Raw genomic sequence first — 19,094 nt, forward strand, 5'->3', positions numbered from 1 at the left:
GGGATGGTCAGGCTGTTACCCGAGGCCAGACAGTGTGCCTGCTAAATTTGGGGCAAGAGAGATCAGGTTCCTTCTGCAAGCACACACGATCCTGTCCTAGTTACAGGAGCCTTCTCTCACACATTTGCTGCTCTCACATGCCCTCTCACTTGGATATAACACAGCCTCTCAAACATCAAACTCTTACTTCATAAACTTACTGCTGCTTGTAGGCTGTATAGTTTAGTTTCTAATAGGTAAACACACATCTGCCCCTGACCATTGTTTGAAGATAGTTTGTAAAAAAAAAAAAAAAAAAAGATTTTCCAGGTGACCTGACCTGTGAGTCCAGCTTCATCCAACTTCAAAAGGATCCTTGGCGGGTAGGACTTAAGGCACCACACTGACCCGCCATGTTTCTGGTTCTGGTGGTTACAGAGGAGCTGAGGGAGTTCCTGTCCCGGGCACGAAGTGGAACCGGCCGCCTCATCCAGGTGTTGATCAGAGACGGTGAGTGAGAAGGGGGTCTGAGGGGTTCACTCAGTTCAAAGGGAATTTAATGAATCAGAAAGGTGAATGTGCCAGTATTGCTACCTACATAAAAACAATTAAAAAATCCAACAGTAATGCACATTTGTTGACCATTAACTATAAGTTTAAGTTCACTCTGATTAATTTGAAAGAGTCCTAAACCTGCTTGTAGATCAAATCTTAATGAATCTTAACCTTAATTCTTATTGAGGCAAAATATTAGCAGTCAGTGGGATACATCTTTCAATAGTAGCCTATTCCTATTCGTATACACTCATGTCATTGTAGGCTATATGGCACTGTAGATGTCAGATAGTAATACAATGGTTCTGAATAATTACCGTATAGCATTTGGATACTCAGGGTTGACTTAACACCACATTATTTCTAGTTTGGTACCTTGTCCAAAAAACGTGGTTGTCAATGTTCACTAATTTTCACTTCCTAAATGTTCTAAAATTATCATAAATCAAAATTGTGTAAATGTGTAACAACATTTCCCTGCGTATGATTACCTAAAATCTGTACTTCACAACAATTAAGCGGTTAAAAAAGAAATACCAAGCCTACACTCAGACCATTAAATAAAATAAAATGACGACTTTAGGCTACTTATATTCGTATACACATTAACCACGGACTTGCATAGAAGGTAATTATCGTAAATTCATGGCTTTACGATTTTAATCTTATATAAAATAGTATTGTGTGTGTGTGTGTGTGTGTGTGTGTGTGTGTGTGTGTGTGTGTGTGTGTGTGTGTGTGTTTTGTTGTTTTATCGCCCAGGCATCAGGTGACATGAGGAAATAGGACCACAACATATTTCACAATATATTTTGATTCTGCATTGACATTTGTTGCTGTTGGTCTATGACACGTCATATGACGTGGAAAAACCGATGCTTGGGGGATTAACGGCGCAGAGGTCATGGAACGATAAACTGTTTTCTGTTGCAATAAAAAGCGCCTGTGTGTGCGCGTGCGTTTGCGTACGAGGCCGAGTCGTGTCAGGTAGGCCACTGTTGAAATGTTAGCTCACTATCAGATGACAAGATCCAGTTGCTGGGAAGGAAAGGGCAAAACACTATCAAATTTGAGTGAAGTCACTCTGCCATATTACCTTACACGACTTCTTGTCGAGTGTACTGTGAGCTCTGTTGAGTGAGCGTAACGTTACTCTGATCGATTAAAGGAGGATGCGCTTTTAACTGTTTTGTCGGAAGTATTAAACCTTTCAGATCGTTTGAGGTCGGAGGTCAACACAATTTTTTCCCGGAAAAGACGCTTTAAACTGATCAAATGTGAAAAAAATGACATTATAACGGGCCTACAGCCTACACATGATTTATCTTTCATATATGTGCCAACGTTCTACCAACTGTCCATTTATCAAACAACCATGGGGAAAAAAACCTTGCCATCACAGGAATAAATTATATGTTGAATTGTAATATATTTCAGGTAACAATTTACAATAAGATCTCGTTTGTTAACATTAGTTTATTATTAACACACTAACAATGATGAATATATTTTATAGCATTTATTAACCTTTATTGTTAATGCTAGTTAATAAAAATGTTAATAATCATGTTCTTGTTAGTTCACAGTGCATTAACTAATGGTAACAGATACAAAAATGTATTAGTAAATGTTGAAATGAACATGAACTAAGATTGATAAATGCTGTAGAATTATTGTTCAATTTTAGTTCATGTTAACTAATGTAGCTAATGTTAACAAATTAACCCTTATTTTAAACAGTTATTTTAACACTTTAATAGGTGTTATTAAAGTGTTATATGACATTTTTTACTGTATTTTTGATCAAGTAAATGCAGCATTGGTAAGCAGAAGAGACTTATACTTTCAAAAACATTAAAAAAGCTTACCTTCTTTAAAAGAAACTTTAGAACATTGTAAATGCAGCAGTGTAAATTTCTAGTCGCAAATTATTTGTTAATTTTACCTTTGAGTTTACATTAGCTTCAAACTATCAGTGATTTAATAACTTTACATTACTTTAACATGAAACTATGCAATTATGCTGGACAGTTTTGTCCAGGAGACATGGTGGTTGCTAATGTTAAGATTTCTTGTCAGGTAGACTTTGTGGCTATATTGGACCACTTCAGCCATTCTAACACCTAATGGAGGCCTTATGGAAGCAAATTTAGGCCTGTTGTTGCTATATGGCTCTTCTACTGTCTGCTTGACGCCTTGGCTGCATGAAGACGTCTGGATCTGAATAGATTGGGTTGTTTTGGGTTCACAGGCTGCCTTTGAGTCTCACAGAGATGATATTTCAGGAAACATAAAACAGGTCAACGCTGTTTTGGAACTTTCTGGTGACCGAGTCATGTGTGTCCCAACACTTTTTTGTGGGTAGAGCAGACCACATGGTCAGGTGCTAGTCAGTGTTCACGGTGATAGAAAAACGCCTGAGCCATAGCTTTGTGGACAGTGTGCTGACATACTGGTTCAGACGCTCACTTATGTAGCCAGATTGTGTTTGTGATATTCTTTGGAATTTATGTATTTGTATGACAGAAGTCAGGGAGGTAATTGGAATTGGCATATGTGTGTGCAAACAGCTTTCTGTACATGTGTTGTTAAGTGGTGAGTAAAATGCTGATGGAAAGTATGTGTCTGTGCTGATAGCTGGAATGTGTGCAACCTCAGAATAGCAGCTGCTGCAGAAGACCATCAGGAAATCCCCCTCCAAGGTCATTCGGACTAAAAACATGAATGTGGGTGGATGATTTTTGCATTAGATGTGGTTATTGACTCACTAGCTGTTTTGATGGTGTGCTCATTAAAGGTTTCGTTCAGTCACTCTGCACAACCTTTAGATGTTTTAATCCACTGGCCTTCAACGTGATTGAACTCATCTAACCTGTTATAATAGGAATGTTGTTTCATTCAGAGCAGTCCAAACAACAGCTTTGTCAATACTGAAGTACACTTTGAATCACTTTTCCTCTATATAAAGTGACAGGCATAGATTTAAACAGAATACATAAATAAAGCCTCTTTTAGGACCATTTGAATTTTAAAGAAATAACAGAATCATAACTATTACAATTCATAAAGTTATAATGCAAAAAAACTCTCATTATCATTATTTAATAAATAAATACAAATAAATAAAATAATACACTACAGTTAAAATATTTGAGGGGTCACGTGATTAGATTAGGGTCCAATTCTCACTATTAACTAACTCCTAATCACTGCTTATTTTTTGTTAGTAAAGTACATTTGTTATGTTTAGGTATTAGGTAGGATTAAGGGGTGGTGAAAGTTGTCATGCAGAATAAGGCATTCATATGTGCTTTATAAGTACTAATAAACAGCCAATATCCTAGTAATATGCTAATAGCAACTAGGTAATAGTGAGAATTGAAGTCTAGTTACTTAGTGACTATTTAGTTACTTAGTCAAGTTAAACTAAATTACCATTTGGGGTCAGTAAGATTTGTTTGAATGTTTTAGTTTCTAATGTTTACCAAGGCTGCGTATGTTTGATCAAAAATGCAGCAAAAAAAATGCAATATTATGAAATATTATTAAACTTAAAAACTTTATTTTAAATGTTATTTATTCCTGTGATGACAAGGCTGAAATGAATTGCCATTGCAGTTAGTCAAGTCTTCAATAAGCAAAATATAAATATTTGTAAAATAATGTCATAATGCATATATACACCGACCAGACATAACATTATGACCACCTTCCTAAAATTGTTTCGGTCCCCCTTTTGCTGTCAAACCAGTCCTGACCCGTCAAGGCATAGACTCGACTAGACTCCTGAAGGTGTGCTGTGGTATTTGGCACCAAGATGTTAGCAGCAGATTCTTCACACATGTGCACATTGCTTATGTAGGTAGTATGTGTCAAAGTAACATCCACATGGATGGCAGAACCCAAGGTTCACTAGCAAATCATTGTCCAAAGCATCACACTGCCTCTGCCGGCTTGCCTTCTTCCCTTAGTGCATCCTGGTGCCATGTGTTCACATGCACACGCATCAGACCACACGGGCCAGCCTTCTCTCCCTATGTGTATCAATGAGCCTTGGCCGCCCATGACCCTGTCGCTGGTTTACCACTGCTCTTTCCTTAGACCACTTTTGATAGATACTGACTGACCATTGCAGACCGGGAAAACCCCACAAGAACTTCAGTTTTACAGTCGTCTAGCCATCACAATTTAGCCCTTTTGCGAACTCACTCAAAATCTCAGTCTTGCCCATTTTTCCTTCTTCTAACACATCAACTTTGAGGAAGAAATGTTCACTTGCTGCCTAATATATCCCACCCACTAACAGGTACCGTGATGAAAAGATAATCAGTGTTATTAACTTTTTATTCATAATGTTATACCGGATATATATATATATATATATATATATATATATATATATATATATATATATATATATATATATATATATATATATATATAATTTTATATTTTTCACTATTGTGAATTGTCATGTTACATGACATTCATTCATAATGATGACAGACTGACTGTATATTTAAAAAAAAAAACTTTTTAAAAAAAATAAATAAAAAAAAATTCCATTTAAATTGCATTTAAAATTTGAATATGCTCTATACGTTTTTAAACAAAAACAGCATCCTCCGTTAGATTAGCACATTTACGTCTGTGTGTAGTGTACAAAGAAAATCACAGGACAGCAGGGAGGGAAGTGAACAGATGTACTGTTAAGTAGATTATTGATGTGATAAGAGATGCGTACTGAGAACAGAGTGTGACGTCTGAAAGTAGAGGCTAGGGCTCCGGAGGCACAGCACAGTGCGCTATTCTTAAGGACTCATAAAGAGGTTGGGAAGAAAGATGACCCATTCGAAAAGATGAAGTCTTCCAGTGCTTCAGTACAGAGGGTGTTCTGTCTGTACGCTTCAGAAAGCAAATTACATGTGTTTGAGTGTGACGTGATCAGTGTGAAGTTTGTAAACTGAGACAATAGACCAAGAACATGAAGAACTAGTAGGTTCTCTCTCTCAGGTGTGACATCTGTAACATTAAATGGGCTTACATTAGTGATATATGCTGTCGTGTTTCATGTGGGTGTGGTTTGTGTGTTGCTGGTTGATGGGTGAATAAAGTAAAGGAGAAAATTAGAAAATATAGAAAGATCTAATTATTTACTATATTCGTTACCAATGGATTCTTACAAGTGTGACAATGGTCTTACACTGTACACTGTCCACGTTACAGAGAATTTATAAAGCCCATCGTCTTATAAATATGAACATTGCTTTTCATATGGGCATGAATTGCTTTTGTGATGAACACTTTTTAATGGCAATTTAAGCTTTTCATAAGGAAAGTCCTTTGAAAATCGCATCTGATTATCACTCTCATGTTTGTGTAACTTTGCCGTGTCTTTAATTCTTTTATGATATATTTGCATATGTTGCAGTTACACATTTTATTCAAAATACCCATCATAGCCATTGTGAATAGTAGCACAAGCTTACTAAATTCATTCAAATTTTCTGTAAACTGCAGTATGAAAAGTACAGAGTCCCCAAGGAGACATGACAATGGAAAAATATGAGATCAGAGGAAAAATTATATAATAAAAATGTTGCATTCCCTCAAGAAACATTGCAGTTGCTCACACCTTGTCCTCCCTCTTCATATTATTTCTATCACAAAAAAATAAATGCAAAATCACTGAAATAAAATGTTTCCTCCAAAGTAATTTTTCAATTATATTATATTATATTATATTATATTATATTATATTATATTATATTATATTATATTATATTATATTATATTATATTATATTATATTATATTATATATGTAAAATACGCTAAATATGGTTCAGTTCATTAAATGTGGTATGAATGTCAGTTAATTATTGATAAGAATATATTGTGATATTAGACACCCCCCAGTACTGGATTGTTTGATATACTTTATATATCGGCTATATAACTGAAAATTAAATTGATGTGTATTATTGTGAATGTGTCTCTAGGTGAACTAAGCCGTGTGCTATATTGGGTGTAAGATACAAGGTGTGTCATGCTCTTTTTATAGCAGGATGTAGATAATGAATAACATTTCACTTATTTGTTATCAGCAGTAGGTCATTACCCAAGCCTTGTAAACATGTTTAGATTGATTTATTTGATGCAATGTAAAATTACGCAACAGGTTTTCGGGGGTTGTTGTGTGCGATGTTGGTTGCACCAGGTTTGTAATGAGAATGCTTTTTTTTTTATGTGTGTTTCAGAGCAGCTGGTGCTGGGGGCATACAGAGAGCCACGTCAGAGCTGGGACAAAGACTATGACCACTTCCTGCTCCCCCTGCTGGACCCTCTCGAGCCCTGCTACATTTTATACCGGTTGGACTCTAAGAACGCTCAAGGCTATGAGTGGCTCTTCATCTCCTGGTCACCTGACCAGTCTCCTGTAGGTTTTACCATCGAGACATGATGATGTAGATATTATGACAAAAAAATCAAGTGTATAGGGTTAGTTCTGGCAGGTCATGTTAGTCAAGCTCGCCTCAGCTGATCACGTCTACCTATAGGAATACGAGGTCTATCACAGCATATATATAAGCTCCTCAGTACTATCAGCAGCTGTTGTGTTTCTCCAGAGCTCATTTAATATGATTGTACATTTAATATGAACATTAATGATATATGCAATATGTTAGTTCTGTTCTGTTTACCCTAATGGGGTTTATCACTGCTCTCCCTGCTCTTATCCATGCTAGGCTGCATGCACAGGGAGTTCTATCCCAGAACTGAACCATACCGCCAATCTAAACTATATTCTAATAGTCAATCAATCATATTTGACGATAGTGGTCCTAGAAACAGATTTATAGATGGTGACCCTAAGAAAAAGAACCATTGGAGAGCCATTATTATTTTTAAATAGAACAATCGAAACATGGTTCTTTGGACCTAGGCTTTTTAGCAACATTTGTAACCAATTAGAACCCTAGGTTCCCGGGCCTCATTTATAAAATGTTGCTTAAAACCGTCCTACATTTGATAAATAAATAAATAAGATATTTTAAACTGAAAAATGAACATGTGCACACAAAAGAAAGTGTGTATGCTTCTTCCAGATGTGAAGTCTATTTCTCCATAATAGGCCATTTTATAACTTATTTCCCCGGTTTCACATACAAGGCTTAAGCTAGTCCCAATGTTAAACCAGCTAATCCTGGTTTAACATTGTCTGGCTATCACCAGACCAAACTCAATTTAAGATTGAACATTGGTCTGGGAAGTTTGCTCTGTATTTTCTACTGCACAAGAGGCTAAATATGCTGTGTAATTATGCTGACAGGGTTTTATTCTTATTCTTCCTACTTAGCTTTTTAAATACCTGCAATACTCTGACTATGAAGTGCGTATGGCTGTTTAGAACCTGACGTGTTTTTTAGCTACACACACTCTTTGGACTTTTATGCCAAAAAGATCTATATAAAAAGAAATGTCTTAAACAAAAAAAAATTCTAGTGATAAATTGTTTTTTCCCCAAATTGTCTTATTTAAATTAAAAATGAATTAAAACTAAATTAAAACGAAATCCATAAAATTATGAGATCCCTATCATGTTTTATATATGAAATGCCTGAAAGGAATATATAGAAAGTTCTACTGTATATAGAACCTTTTCTTCTTAGAGTGTTGCATCCACATGGAAAACACTCTTAGAAACTGCATAGAAAATGTAAACATCGAATTCATTTTAATAGGGTACACTTCATTGTGATTTGAGCTGTGAGTATCTATTTTGTTCGTTTATTTAATTTATAAAGTGATGTAAAGCATTTTCCTTTTGATACAGGTCAGACACAAGATGCTGTATGCTGCCACTCGTGCCACAGTTAAGAAAGAGTTTGGTGGAGGACACGTCAAAGATGAAATGTTCGGCACAATTGAGGTACTGGTATTACACTGGAATATCAAGAACAAAGAATATAGGTACTAGAACTGGTTTGATCTATACTCTCTAGATTCTCTAAATGAAGCTTTACCTATCACGTTCAATATTTTTAATTTTTTTTTTTTTTTTTTTTGCTGCTTCCACCCATTTTATATACTGTATGGACCACAGTTAATTTGTTTATACAATATTGCCTCTTTGAATTGTTATAAAAGAAAAGTTGTAATGAGGGATCTGCTGATAAATGGACTCAGTCCACCTGTCTTCAGCTGTCAGTCAAATCCCCCGAAGCTGTGTTATTTACAGTTGAAAAACCACCATGTTCCTTCATTTAGAAACTGGACACTTGGGGCTGTTGGCAGTGTTCTTGGAAATGATTACCAGTCATGGTCAACACAGAGAGAACTAAATATATACTCTACATACACGTACAATATTAAACAAACAACAACAAAGTTTTATGGGACCCTGCATAAAACTTTTTATGGGACCTTTATGGGACCCTTTTATGGATCTCTGCACATTTTCCTGAGAGTCTATTTATCATTTTTACATATTGAAAGGACTATTTCAGTTTGTCTGGGAATTCATCTATAATGAATTCAATTAAATGTATCATTTTAAAGTTAGTGAGTCCAATTTTTGTATTTTATCCCCATCACCAGGAGGACGTTTGTCTTCAGGGCTACCTGCGACATGTGACTTCATGTTCTGCACCAGCACCCCTGACTGCAGCCGAGCAGGAGCTACAGCGAATCAAAATCACGGAGGTGAGAAACGGCAGAGTGCAGACATCCATCTAATATCATAAATATAGTATACATCCATGAATTACTTCAGCTATTTGTTTTAATATATTCTGTGTTCAATCTTTATGGTTGCAGGGCAGAGTTAAACAGGTGAGTGCTGTCGGTATTGTGTAAAACACAATACTGTGTGTATGTGTGCTAGCAGTTGTATGCTGGTTGTACATAACAATGTCCTTTCAACTTTAAAAAAATAATAATATTTTTGATTGCAACATATAGTAATGTGCAATTAGAACACAATCTGCCTAAAGAGAAGTTTTATACGACCATTAAAAGGTTAGTTCACCCAAAAATGTAAATTATGTCATTAATGACTGTCATTCCAGACCCGTAAGACCTCCGTTCATCTCCGGAACACAGTTTAAGATATTTTATATTTAATGCAAGAGATTTTCTGTTCCTCCAATGAAACACTATACTGTCCATGTCCAGGGTAATAAAAACATCATCATAGTAGTCCATATGTGACATCAGTTAGTAAATCAGAATCTCTTGAAGCATCGAAAACACATTTTGGTCCAAAAATAACAAAAACTACGACTTTATTCAGCATTGGGTTCTGTTATGTGTTTGTTTTCAATCCTCAAATAAAGATTCAAACGGTTATGAATCAGCGGATAGATTTAGAATTTGGATTGCCAATGTCACGTGATCTCAGCAGTTTGACACGCGATCCGAATCATGAATCGATCCGCTGATTCATAACCATTCGAATCTTTGTTTGCGGATTGAAAACAAACGCGGAAGGGAATACAATGCTGAATAAAGTCGTAGTTTTTTGTTTTTTGTTAATGACATCATTTTCATTTTTGGTGGACTAACCCTTTAAGATGCTTTGTTACTATTTCTAATGACATTAAACAAATTTCTGAAAAAATTATTTAATGTAAGGCATCTAGATTTTATATTTTATATATTCTCAATTATATTTTTTCACTTGTTTCTACACTAAAACATAAATCAGGATGAAATAAAAGTAATTGAAATGTCATGAAAATAAGAATAAAATCAAAAGTCTTAAAAATAAGGGTTTGCTTTAAAACATAATGTATATTTTTTATTATTTTCTTATGGTTTTGGAGTCGAATATGGTGTGGACATGTACTTGACAGGTTTTTGGTGTGATCCACCCGTATGGACATTGTCATTTACACTCATCCATCATGTTAACTGCTATTTCTTATACTCTTATCCACCATCTCTCACCCTTATAAACAAATTTATCCAAACAACAGAACTGGTCTATAATAAGTCTTCCATGACAGAGTCCAGGGTAGCTCATAGGAATTGTTTGCGAAAAGGTTTTTAATAGGTTATCAGGAAGTGTTTAGGTCATAATTTACAGTGTTGGAATACGCTTGTGTCTTTGTCTGTAGGTGAAAACTGAGATCAGTGTGGACCCCAAACATCAGACTCTGCAGGGTCTTGCCTTCCCGTTACAGGCCGAGGCCAAACGTGCTCTACAGCAGCTCGCAGAGAGACGCATTAACTACATTCAACTAGTACGACACAGACACACACATTCAATTTACAGTATGTTCTTACCAAATAGGTTCTTACCAAAATGACCAGAAATGTTTGGTTTCTATATGTAGAAGTTAGATACAGAGAAGGAAACAATTGAACTCGTGCACACCAGCCCGACAGACATCCGTGATCTACCCTGCAGGATCCCCCTGGATACACCCAGATACCACTTCTTCCTCTACAAACATTCACACGAGGGAGACTACCTTGAGTCTGTGGGTAAGTCACTCCATCCTCCATTCTTTATACGTACATCATCTATAGCAAATAGTTATGCAAATCTATTCACATGTTCCCTCTATCACTCTCCATAGTCTTCATATACTCCATGCCAGGATACAGCTGCAGCATCAAGGAAAGGATGCTCTATTCCAGCTGTAAGAGTCGACTTCTGGAAGGTGTAGAGAGGGACTTCCACCTAGTAGTCGCTAAAAAAGTAAAAACATACTTCCTCACAATTTTCACGTTCATTTTTTTTTCTCTCCCAACATAAGATTTAAAAGCCCAGAACTTAGTTAAAAGTCAACATGAAATTAAAGGTACACTATGGAGCTTTTAGCCCATGAGCAGGTAAAAAAACTGAACTGCACGCACACACTTTGCAGAAGAACATTGTTTTGGTTGCGTGACTGTGCAAATCAATATGGTTATCATGCTACTTATAAAACATTCACTACTAGGCTTAAGAGATATAACTGGTTTAGATTGAAAGGATCTCAAGCTAACTAGCTGAATAAACAGTACTTTCTTGAAATTAAATTCCAGCTCAGCGCTACAACAACTAGAATGAAATGACCCTTCACAAAACCTTTGTTAGAGAGCTACATATGTGACCCGTGCTGGCAAAATGAGTCGCTATGAGCGAATTAAAAATAAACAAAAAAAACTTCCAAATTATGTTTGATTTGTTGGAATTAGACAAAAGACTGAGCTACACCAGTTTGAAGTTGATAGAGTCAGGAAAGTCAATTTTGAGCAAAATTAAAAGTTTTCTGAAGTTTCCAAAAACAACTCACCTAGCACCCATACCTTAAAAGCCCTGCTAATAACACCAGTTACACATCAAATGTTTTTCCCCAACAGTTAACCAAACGTTCACTTAAAGGTGCCGTGTGTAGTATTTATGAGGATCTATTGACAGAAATGCAAAAAAAATACACATAACTGTGTTTTCAGTGGTGTTGTATAAAGACCTTACGTAATGAACCTTTGTTTTATTACCTTAGAATGAGCCATTTATATCTACATACACCACAGGGTCCCATTTTGCGCCATCATGTTCCTACAGTAGCCCAAAACGGACAAACTGCACTACAGAGGGCTAGTCACTATCTGCTGTCTCAGACGGCGACATCTTTGTCCTGTGTCGGCCACCGTAGCTTCTCCATGTGCTTCAAGGGGGGTGGGTGTAATAAATGCTGCACGAATAAAATGCTGCTAAAATTGACACAATGCACCTTTAAGACTTATCAGAAGATGTTTGCATAAATACTCGTCAAGACAGATATTTTAAAGTACTGTAATTCTGTGTACATCGAGATTCAGACATTGTCTTAGGCGTCTTTGTGTGCACGCTTTGGATCTCTCAGTCAACGCGAGTAAGATCGTTTTGTTTACATCAGCAGGGGTTTGAAAATCACATTTCTCTGGTGCAGACTCATGCCATCGAGAATTCACTATGAATATTCAGAGTTGGAATGCTGCGCTTTAAAGTGATACCGAACTTGTGCTGAGGGGAATCACAGTCGTAGAGAAGAGAGCCAAGAAAAACAGCAATTTTCATAGACAAGGGAAAGGAACGCCTCTCAGAAAATGTCCAAATAATACTTTTAGATGTGTAATTGCTATTTGGAGCTTTGGGATCGCTAGACGAGCGCTTAATGAAAACATTTTTGTGAAAATTTCAAATTTGACCGCGCATTCCGACTCATTTTGCCAGCGCGGGTCAAATGGTAACTTAACTTATACCTTACTCACCTGTTGAGTGATAAAAATGCCATCTCCGCATCTCTTTAACAACATTTCAAATCCCTCAGTTCTCTCCATCTCGGAAAAGCTAAGCCAATGTTGATTCTCGTTTTATTATGAGCTCTGTCACGTTCTCTTTTTGGAAGCACTCTCCTGAAAACCATTCTGACTGGTCTAACACTTATAATAGGCTTACCATATTAAATCAGGGTAAGACAAAAACACGTTTTGTAAGAAGGATTGATGATGTATTAACTTATTATTAATTAATGCTGTTAATTCTGAACAAAAAAGTAACAGTGTACCTTTAAACTCAATTTACTTTCTGAATATTCCTACTCGTACTGTGCAAAATGTATCAGTGCACATTATTTCCAAGTAAAAAATGTATATAATAAATGTATTTTTCATATTTTATGATATACTGATATGATATATATATGAAATGTGAAACAAGGTAACCCAAGATTTGTTTTACCCAGGTTAGAATGACCCATGGTTAACTATTGCAAAGCGTGAAAAGCCCTAATATGGACAAAAATGCATTGTCAAGGTCTTTTCATGTTGACTTTAACAAATAGGAGACCATTTATTTAGACTTACTATTGTTTTCTGATTTCTTTGTGTGTGTTCTTGTGAATGTGTCTATGTTCATTTAGTTGGAGATAGATAGTGGAGAGGAGCTGACAGAGGAATATCTATATGATGAGGTCCATCCTAAACAGCAAGCCCACAAGCAAGCATTCGCCAAACCTCGTGGCCCTGCTGGGAAGAGGGGAAGCAAACGTCTAATAAAGGGAAGTGGAGAGAACGGCGGCAACAGCTAGGAAGGACAGAAAGTGAGAGGGAGAGATAAATGAACTTCAGTTGTACCCTAAATGTTCCACAGTTTCATTTTTCCACCAGTATGCAGTCAGAGTGAAGGAAAAATTGGAATTCTGTGCTCATTTTTTTGTTTTGTTTTTACTTTCTTTGGCTTGTATTTACTCAATGTTATGAGATTCTTATTCATTTGGTGTGCTAATGTGCATATATTTAAGAGGAAAAACTCAGGAATTCATTTTATCTCTGTAAATTTTCTGAGAATATTTTTGTTACATAATCTCATACTTACATATACACTCAACTCAACTAAATTTTAAGCATATTAATTTATTGTGAAGCGTTTTCCACTTTCTTTTTTAACTGAAATAGTCACAAGTCCAAGAACCTACAGCCATTTCAAAGAAAAAGACACACTCATATATACACGTACACACCAAAGCCAAATGTGACAGGCAGACAGAATGTTATACTTGGCTACATGAGAACCAATCAGTTGGTTAAGTAACAGGTATGCAGGTTTGTGATTCAGATTCATTTTAGGATTGATATTTACAATTTTAATATGATAATGACTGTTTGTGTTTTATAGTTGCAGTTGGGTGTCTCCATTTTTCTAACAATACACAAACATATCTCATAACTTTGATTTTCATGGCACCGCAGTTTTTACTGTGAAACATAATTTTGTGTATGCTTCTGTTAGTAATCAGAACAATTCCAAATTAAACATTTATGTTTGTCAAATATCAGCATTTTTTCCAGCAATGAAAATATGATTTTCTAATTAAGTAAATAGTTCAGCAACTAGCAAGTGAAATGTTTAAAATCATCATGGCTAGCAGAAATAAGGTAAAGTTGGATGTAAACAAAAACATCTTTTAATTTGTTTTGTGTATTATATTTATTATGTTGACATGGATCACCCCCCCCCCCCCCCCTTCTTTTTTGTTTGTCAGTGATTAGGGTGAAAAGTCATACACAAAGATAATCATACATAATAAAAAATAATTGTAATAACCTGAAAACGAAAATCTACAGCCCTCTCTTGCATTGCTTATGAACATACTGTTGCATTAATAAAAACAACTTTCACTGAGTGTTTGGTGGTCCTTATTATAAGTGGAACCAAAATCTATTCACAAATGAAAGTAAAAAAATCACAGGATCAAAGAGGGCATCCCTGCAAAAACTACTGCAATTTACAATGGTCTACCTCTGACAGCCTCTAGATGGCATCAAAACATGCGTTTAAAATGAACCTCATGGGGAAGTTCCACATGCATAAGAAATGGTCAGAGTCTAAATTTCATTCACTTTCTCCATGAAATCGAGGACAATTAACTAACAAAAAAAAAAAAATACATTTTTCATTACTATATGGTTTTGGTTAATGGATGGATGTCCTCTACACTTTCATCCTGTACATTTATGTACATATTCTGATGTACGTATACAAATAAATACATCAAGTACATAATATATACATCGCTAAGACGTATATATGCACAAAACATCAACTTTTTCTTAAGCGTTTAAATTTCAAAAAAATAAAAAGAGGGTATCAAGAGGAAGTCTTTTCAGAAACAAATTTCAGCAGTAGCCAAATGGTTAATGATAGCCGCTAGACGGGGCGGGGCCTCCGCGAATGGGAGGGACCTGATTGGCTTAACTCAGGGCAGGCGCTTGGTTTTCCTGGAAAGTTCTTGGAACGCTTGACGTGCGGTTTCACGAGAAACGCCGTTTTCATCCTCAAACGTCAATCACAAACATCAGGAAGCAATTACCGACCATCATCATAATAAAACTCCCAAATGAATAATTCAAGGATCATTCCAGAGCTAGTTCATTACTCACGAGACTGCTGTATGCTTGAATGAGAAAGAAGAGGGGATTGATTCTGTGTGCTTCACAGAGCTGTGCTGCCGATGGCGTCAGAGGCGCTAAACACGGGGGGATTCTCAGAAAACCAGTTCTGGGAAGTCAGACGTACTGAACAAGCCAAACCCTGCAGTGTTCCGCTTCTTGTTCAGTTTTAGGGCACGAGCTGAACAGAAACGCCGCTCGTTTTCGAGAACCATGTCCGTCTTATCTATTCGCGTAGTTTGTTAAACAGTTCTGTAGACACTATATGACAGACGGCGACAGAATCCTCACCCTGTTCTACAACCTTTCTATGGCAGACAGATATCATTAAGCCGTTTGTCATCGCTCAAGGAAGACCATATTATTTTGCGAGACCGAGTAAAACCACAGGAACAAAACAAAACTTTAAGGAACCGGACATCTTCACAATGATTCTGTGCGTCCAAGGGTGAGTTTTAGCGGCTCATTTTTCTTAAAATATCACAACAAAACAGATAACATTACTGTTATAGTTTATTAAATACCACACATTCCTGCGGATGTGAAAGACATATAGAATCCTTTATTATTTAGCAAATGTATTATTATTATTATTATATTAATAGTAGCCTATACATTTTGTTTATTGCATTCAAAATAATGAAACACTTCAGGCAGGTTACAAGCTGTTTGCAATAATTCACTATGAATGCTCTCAAAATGAATAATTTTGTTGATATAATATAATAATAAACAATATAGTAATATATGGCATTAATTATATATATATATATATATATATATATATATATATATATATATATATATATATATATATATATATATATATATATATTAACAGGGAAATTTCAAACCATATTTGTCTCACGATTTTTCATTATATGGCTCAGAATTAACATTAAATTAACAATTTCTGAGAATTATGTGCACATTTGAACAGACAGTAATCAATTAAATATTGTTTAAACAAATCATATGTGCCTTCAGTATTTTAATGTTTTCTTTTTGAGAGGATTGTAAACTTTTAAGTCTTTAACAGTTTTGTATTATTATTATTATTTTTCCAGTCCAAGAGCTCATTTGCCCGATACCTCCGATCCGACGGTCAGGTTTCCTGTGGTGACTTTCTCTTCTCCCCGCTGCATTCACACTACCGTTACCTTATGGGACCCTAGCAAAGATTTCAGAGCCATCTCTGAAAATTTCTCCTATTTGGATGCCTCAGGTAAGACAAAAAAAAAAAAAAATCAGTTTATTACATAATATTTTGCAATCCACAAACCATTCGAGGGTCATTCTGTAGAACTTGTGACTTTTCTATTATGATTTGTCAAATCTACCTCACTCACACACGCACACACACATATTCACACATAAATACATACTGCTCTCAGAAAGGTAATTTTTAACTATCAAAATTGACCTTTCTGAAAACATAATTATCCAAAATGTGTATATACAGCAATGTTTGAAATGCTTTTTTGTTTTTGTCTAAGAGACCCGATGTTTTATGAAATTATAAACCTAATCATTTCCAGCCTAAACCTTTTTAAAGAAACAGCAGATCAGTCAAAATGATCACGGGTATTTTATCAGCATAATTGATAATTCTAGATTCATTGTACTAATTGTTTAGATTTTTAGAATGCACATAGCTTTTTTTCCATTAACTGGTTAAAATTTACAACAGAGCATAAAATCGTGGTCTGAGTTTCACAAACAAAAAAACGATGAGTAGCTGAATGAAAATGTGAATAGGTGGCATTTATGGAACAGCAGAAATAGAGCTGTTTCCCCGGTAACCTCTGTAAACAATGCTTATAAACACTACTGTTACCATACATAGAGGGAAGATAAAAAGAAAATGCCATCAAACCTAAAGGCAGTCAGTTCCCTTCATATATATATATATAAATGTAATTAATGCATGTTTTAAATTCATATAATTTCCCTCAGCACTTGGTTGTAAAATCTCTCAAGTCTTTCCGATATTTTTTAGTTCTCCAAAAAACCAAACCTACGCTACATGCTGTGTCTGCGTGAGTTGCTTTCGCTTAATGCTTGACAGTACTGTGAGTTTAAAAAAATATACTAAACTGCAATACTAACCACTGGAAATTACATTGTGGTTTATTAGCCAAACTGCTAACCATTTCATTCCTAACCCCCGACCTGTTGCGACCCCCAGTTTGGGAGACACAGTTCAAGAATGACCTTTTGTTTTTTTTATTTCTCCATCCATAAAAGTCTCTAGTAATAACTAATTTCAACAATCCCTTCCTGTTTTCAGGTTGGTACTGGGGTGCCATCTCTGCCAGTGAGGCCCACTCTGTCCTACAGAGGGCATCGGAGGGTACCTTCCTGATACGGGACAGCAGCCACCCTCTCTATATGTTGACATTGTCTGTTAAAACCGGCCGCGGGCCCACGAACGTACGCATCGAGTACAGTCTTGGACGTTTCCGTCTGGACTCAAGCTCCCCGGCCAGATCTCGCCTGCAGTCCTTCCCCGACGTCCCCAGCCTCGTGCAGCACTATGTGGGTTCCATGAACAAAGAGGAGGAGGAAAAGACTGAGGAGTCTGATCACATAACTTCATCAACACCCAAGGAATGTGCGGTGCTGCTAAAACTCAAAAAGCCGATCCATCGTCCTCAAGCCTTTCCTTCTTTGCAACATCTCACTCGCTTGGTGATCAACAAAAACACAACTTGCACAGAGCGCCTGCCTCTACCGAGATCGGTACTTCAATATCTGAAGGATTACCCTTTCCAGCTCTGAAGTCGCCATGGAAACGCACACCATGGCCAATCATGAGGTGGATGCTGATGTTTTGAAGGAGGCACCTTAAATGCACAGCCCCAACAAGAGGTTTGGGGTCAAAAAGTAGTGTTAACCACTTGAAGAGTGACTCTTGTTTCTGGAGCAAGTTTTTGATGGTCAGCAAGTCTATCTAAATGGATAGATACTTTGTTTATACCCAAGTGGGACTGAGTCAAACCATGTTCAGAAATTGACTCATGAAGAAACAAGTCGTGACTTGACCTTAATGGCATACTGTTCAAAGTGTGGCAGGTTAAACCACAGGCTTGAACTTAATGTTCTTTTGTACGGGTCACGTGACCCCTTTAGAAACGGTTTGAAATGAGATCATACAGCTTGTCTGAAACGCTGAGCTCACAAGAAGCACATATTGGTCTTCAGCACTCTTATAAAGGCAAGCTTAGTCACTGCGCTGCCTTGACTGGATTTGTTTCTTTCCTTGAAAGTGAAATGCAGTGAATTTTTTTTGGTGACTATTTTAATCAAGATTTACATATTTTTTTATATGGCCACAATGTGGAGTTTGTATGTATTTATGGATGGAAAAATCCTTTTGTTTTATAATAAAAGTGACATTCAAATTTACTTGATGTCAAAATGTTATCAAATTTGTCATTTGCCACTTCTGGGAATGATTATAAGACTTATTTATAGAGGAGTTTAATTATGTAAAATGCTTCTGAAAAACACGAGGAAAAGGCCTGAAATGATGAGGGCAGGTGCTGATTAACTTGGAAAGAGAATAAATTGGATTATTTTCGCAGAATGCAGACGTGATACACAGAATCAAACAATCTGCCTGACTCACTCT

General features: G+C 36.2%; 2 protein-coding genes across 6 annotated transcripts; both read left to right on the top strand.

The window, feature by feature from the left end:
• The first annotated feature begins 98 nt into the window (after nucleotides 1-98).
• Nucleotides 99-15,193, top strand: twf2 (twinfilin-2). Of its 5 annotated transcripts, none has more exons than XM_067460148.1 (9): nucleotides 99-489; nucleotides 6,793-6,971; nucleotides 8,370-8,465; nucleotides 9,134-9,238; nucleotides 9,353-9,367; nucleotides 10,654-10,779; nucleotides 10,873-11,023; nucleotides 11,119-11,240; nucleotides 13,432-15,193. In XM_067460148.1, the coding sequence occupies exons 1-9, from the start codon at nucleotides 393-395 to the stop codon at nucleotides 13,597-13,599; spliced, it is 1,059 nt and encodes a 352-aa protein (XP_067316249.1). In that variant the 5' UTR covers nucleotides 99-392; the 3' UTR covers nucleotides 13,600-15,193. The 5 variants fall into 5 exon arrangements, with proteins under 5 accessions (XP_067316249.1, XP_067316251.1, XP_067316248.1 ...); XM_067460147.1 differs by lacking the exon at nucleotides 99-489 and adding an exon at nucleotides 1,378-1,521; XM_067460151.1 differs by lacking the exon at nucleotides 99-489 and adding an exon at nucleotides 3,240-3,260 and having other exon boundaries at nucleotides 6,798-6,971.
• A 338-nt stretch (nucleotides 15,194-15,531) lies between these two features.
• Nucleotides 15,532-18,868, top strand: cisha (cytokine inducible SH2-containing protein a). The gene is made up of 3 exons (XM_067460153.1): nucleotides 15,532-15,908; nucleotides 16,528-16,685; nucleotides 17,751-18,868. Exons 1-3 carry the CDS (start codon nucleotides 15,889-15,891, stop codon nucleotides 18,239-18,241), a joined length of 669 nt encoding a protein of 222 aa, XP_067316254.1. The 5' UTR covers nucleotides 15,532-15,888; the 3' UTR covers nucleotides 18,242-18,868.
• The last annotated feature ends 226 nt before the right edge of the window (nucleotides 18,869-19,094 follow it).

The sequence above is a fragment of the Pseudorasbora parva genome, chromosome 12, assembly GCF_024679245.1.
Source record: "Pseudorasbora parva isolate DD20220531a chromosome 12, ASM2467924v1, whole genome shotgun sequence".
NCBI lineage: Eukaryota > Metazoa > Chordata > Actinopteri > Cypriniformes > Gobionidae > Pseudorasbora > Pseudorasbora parva.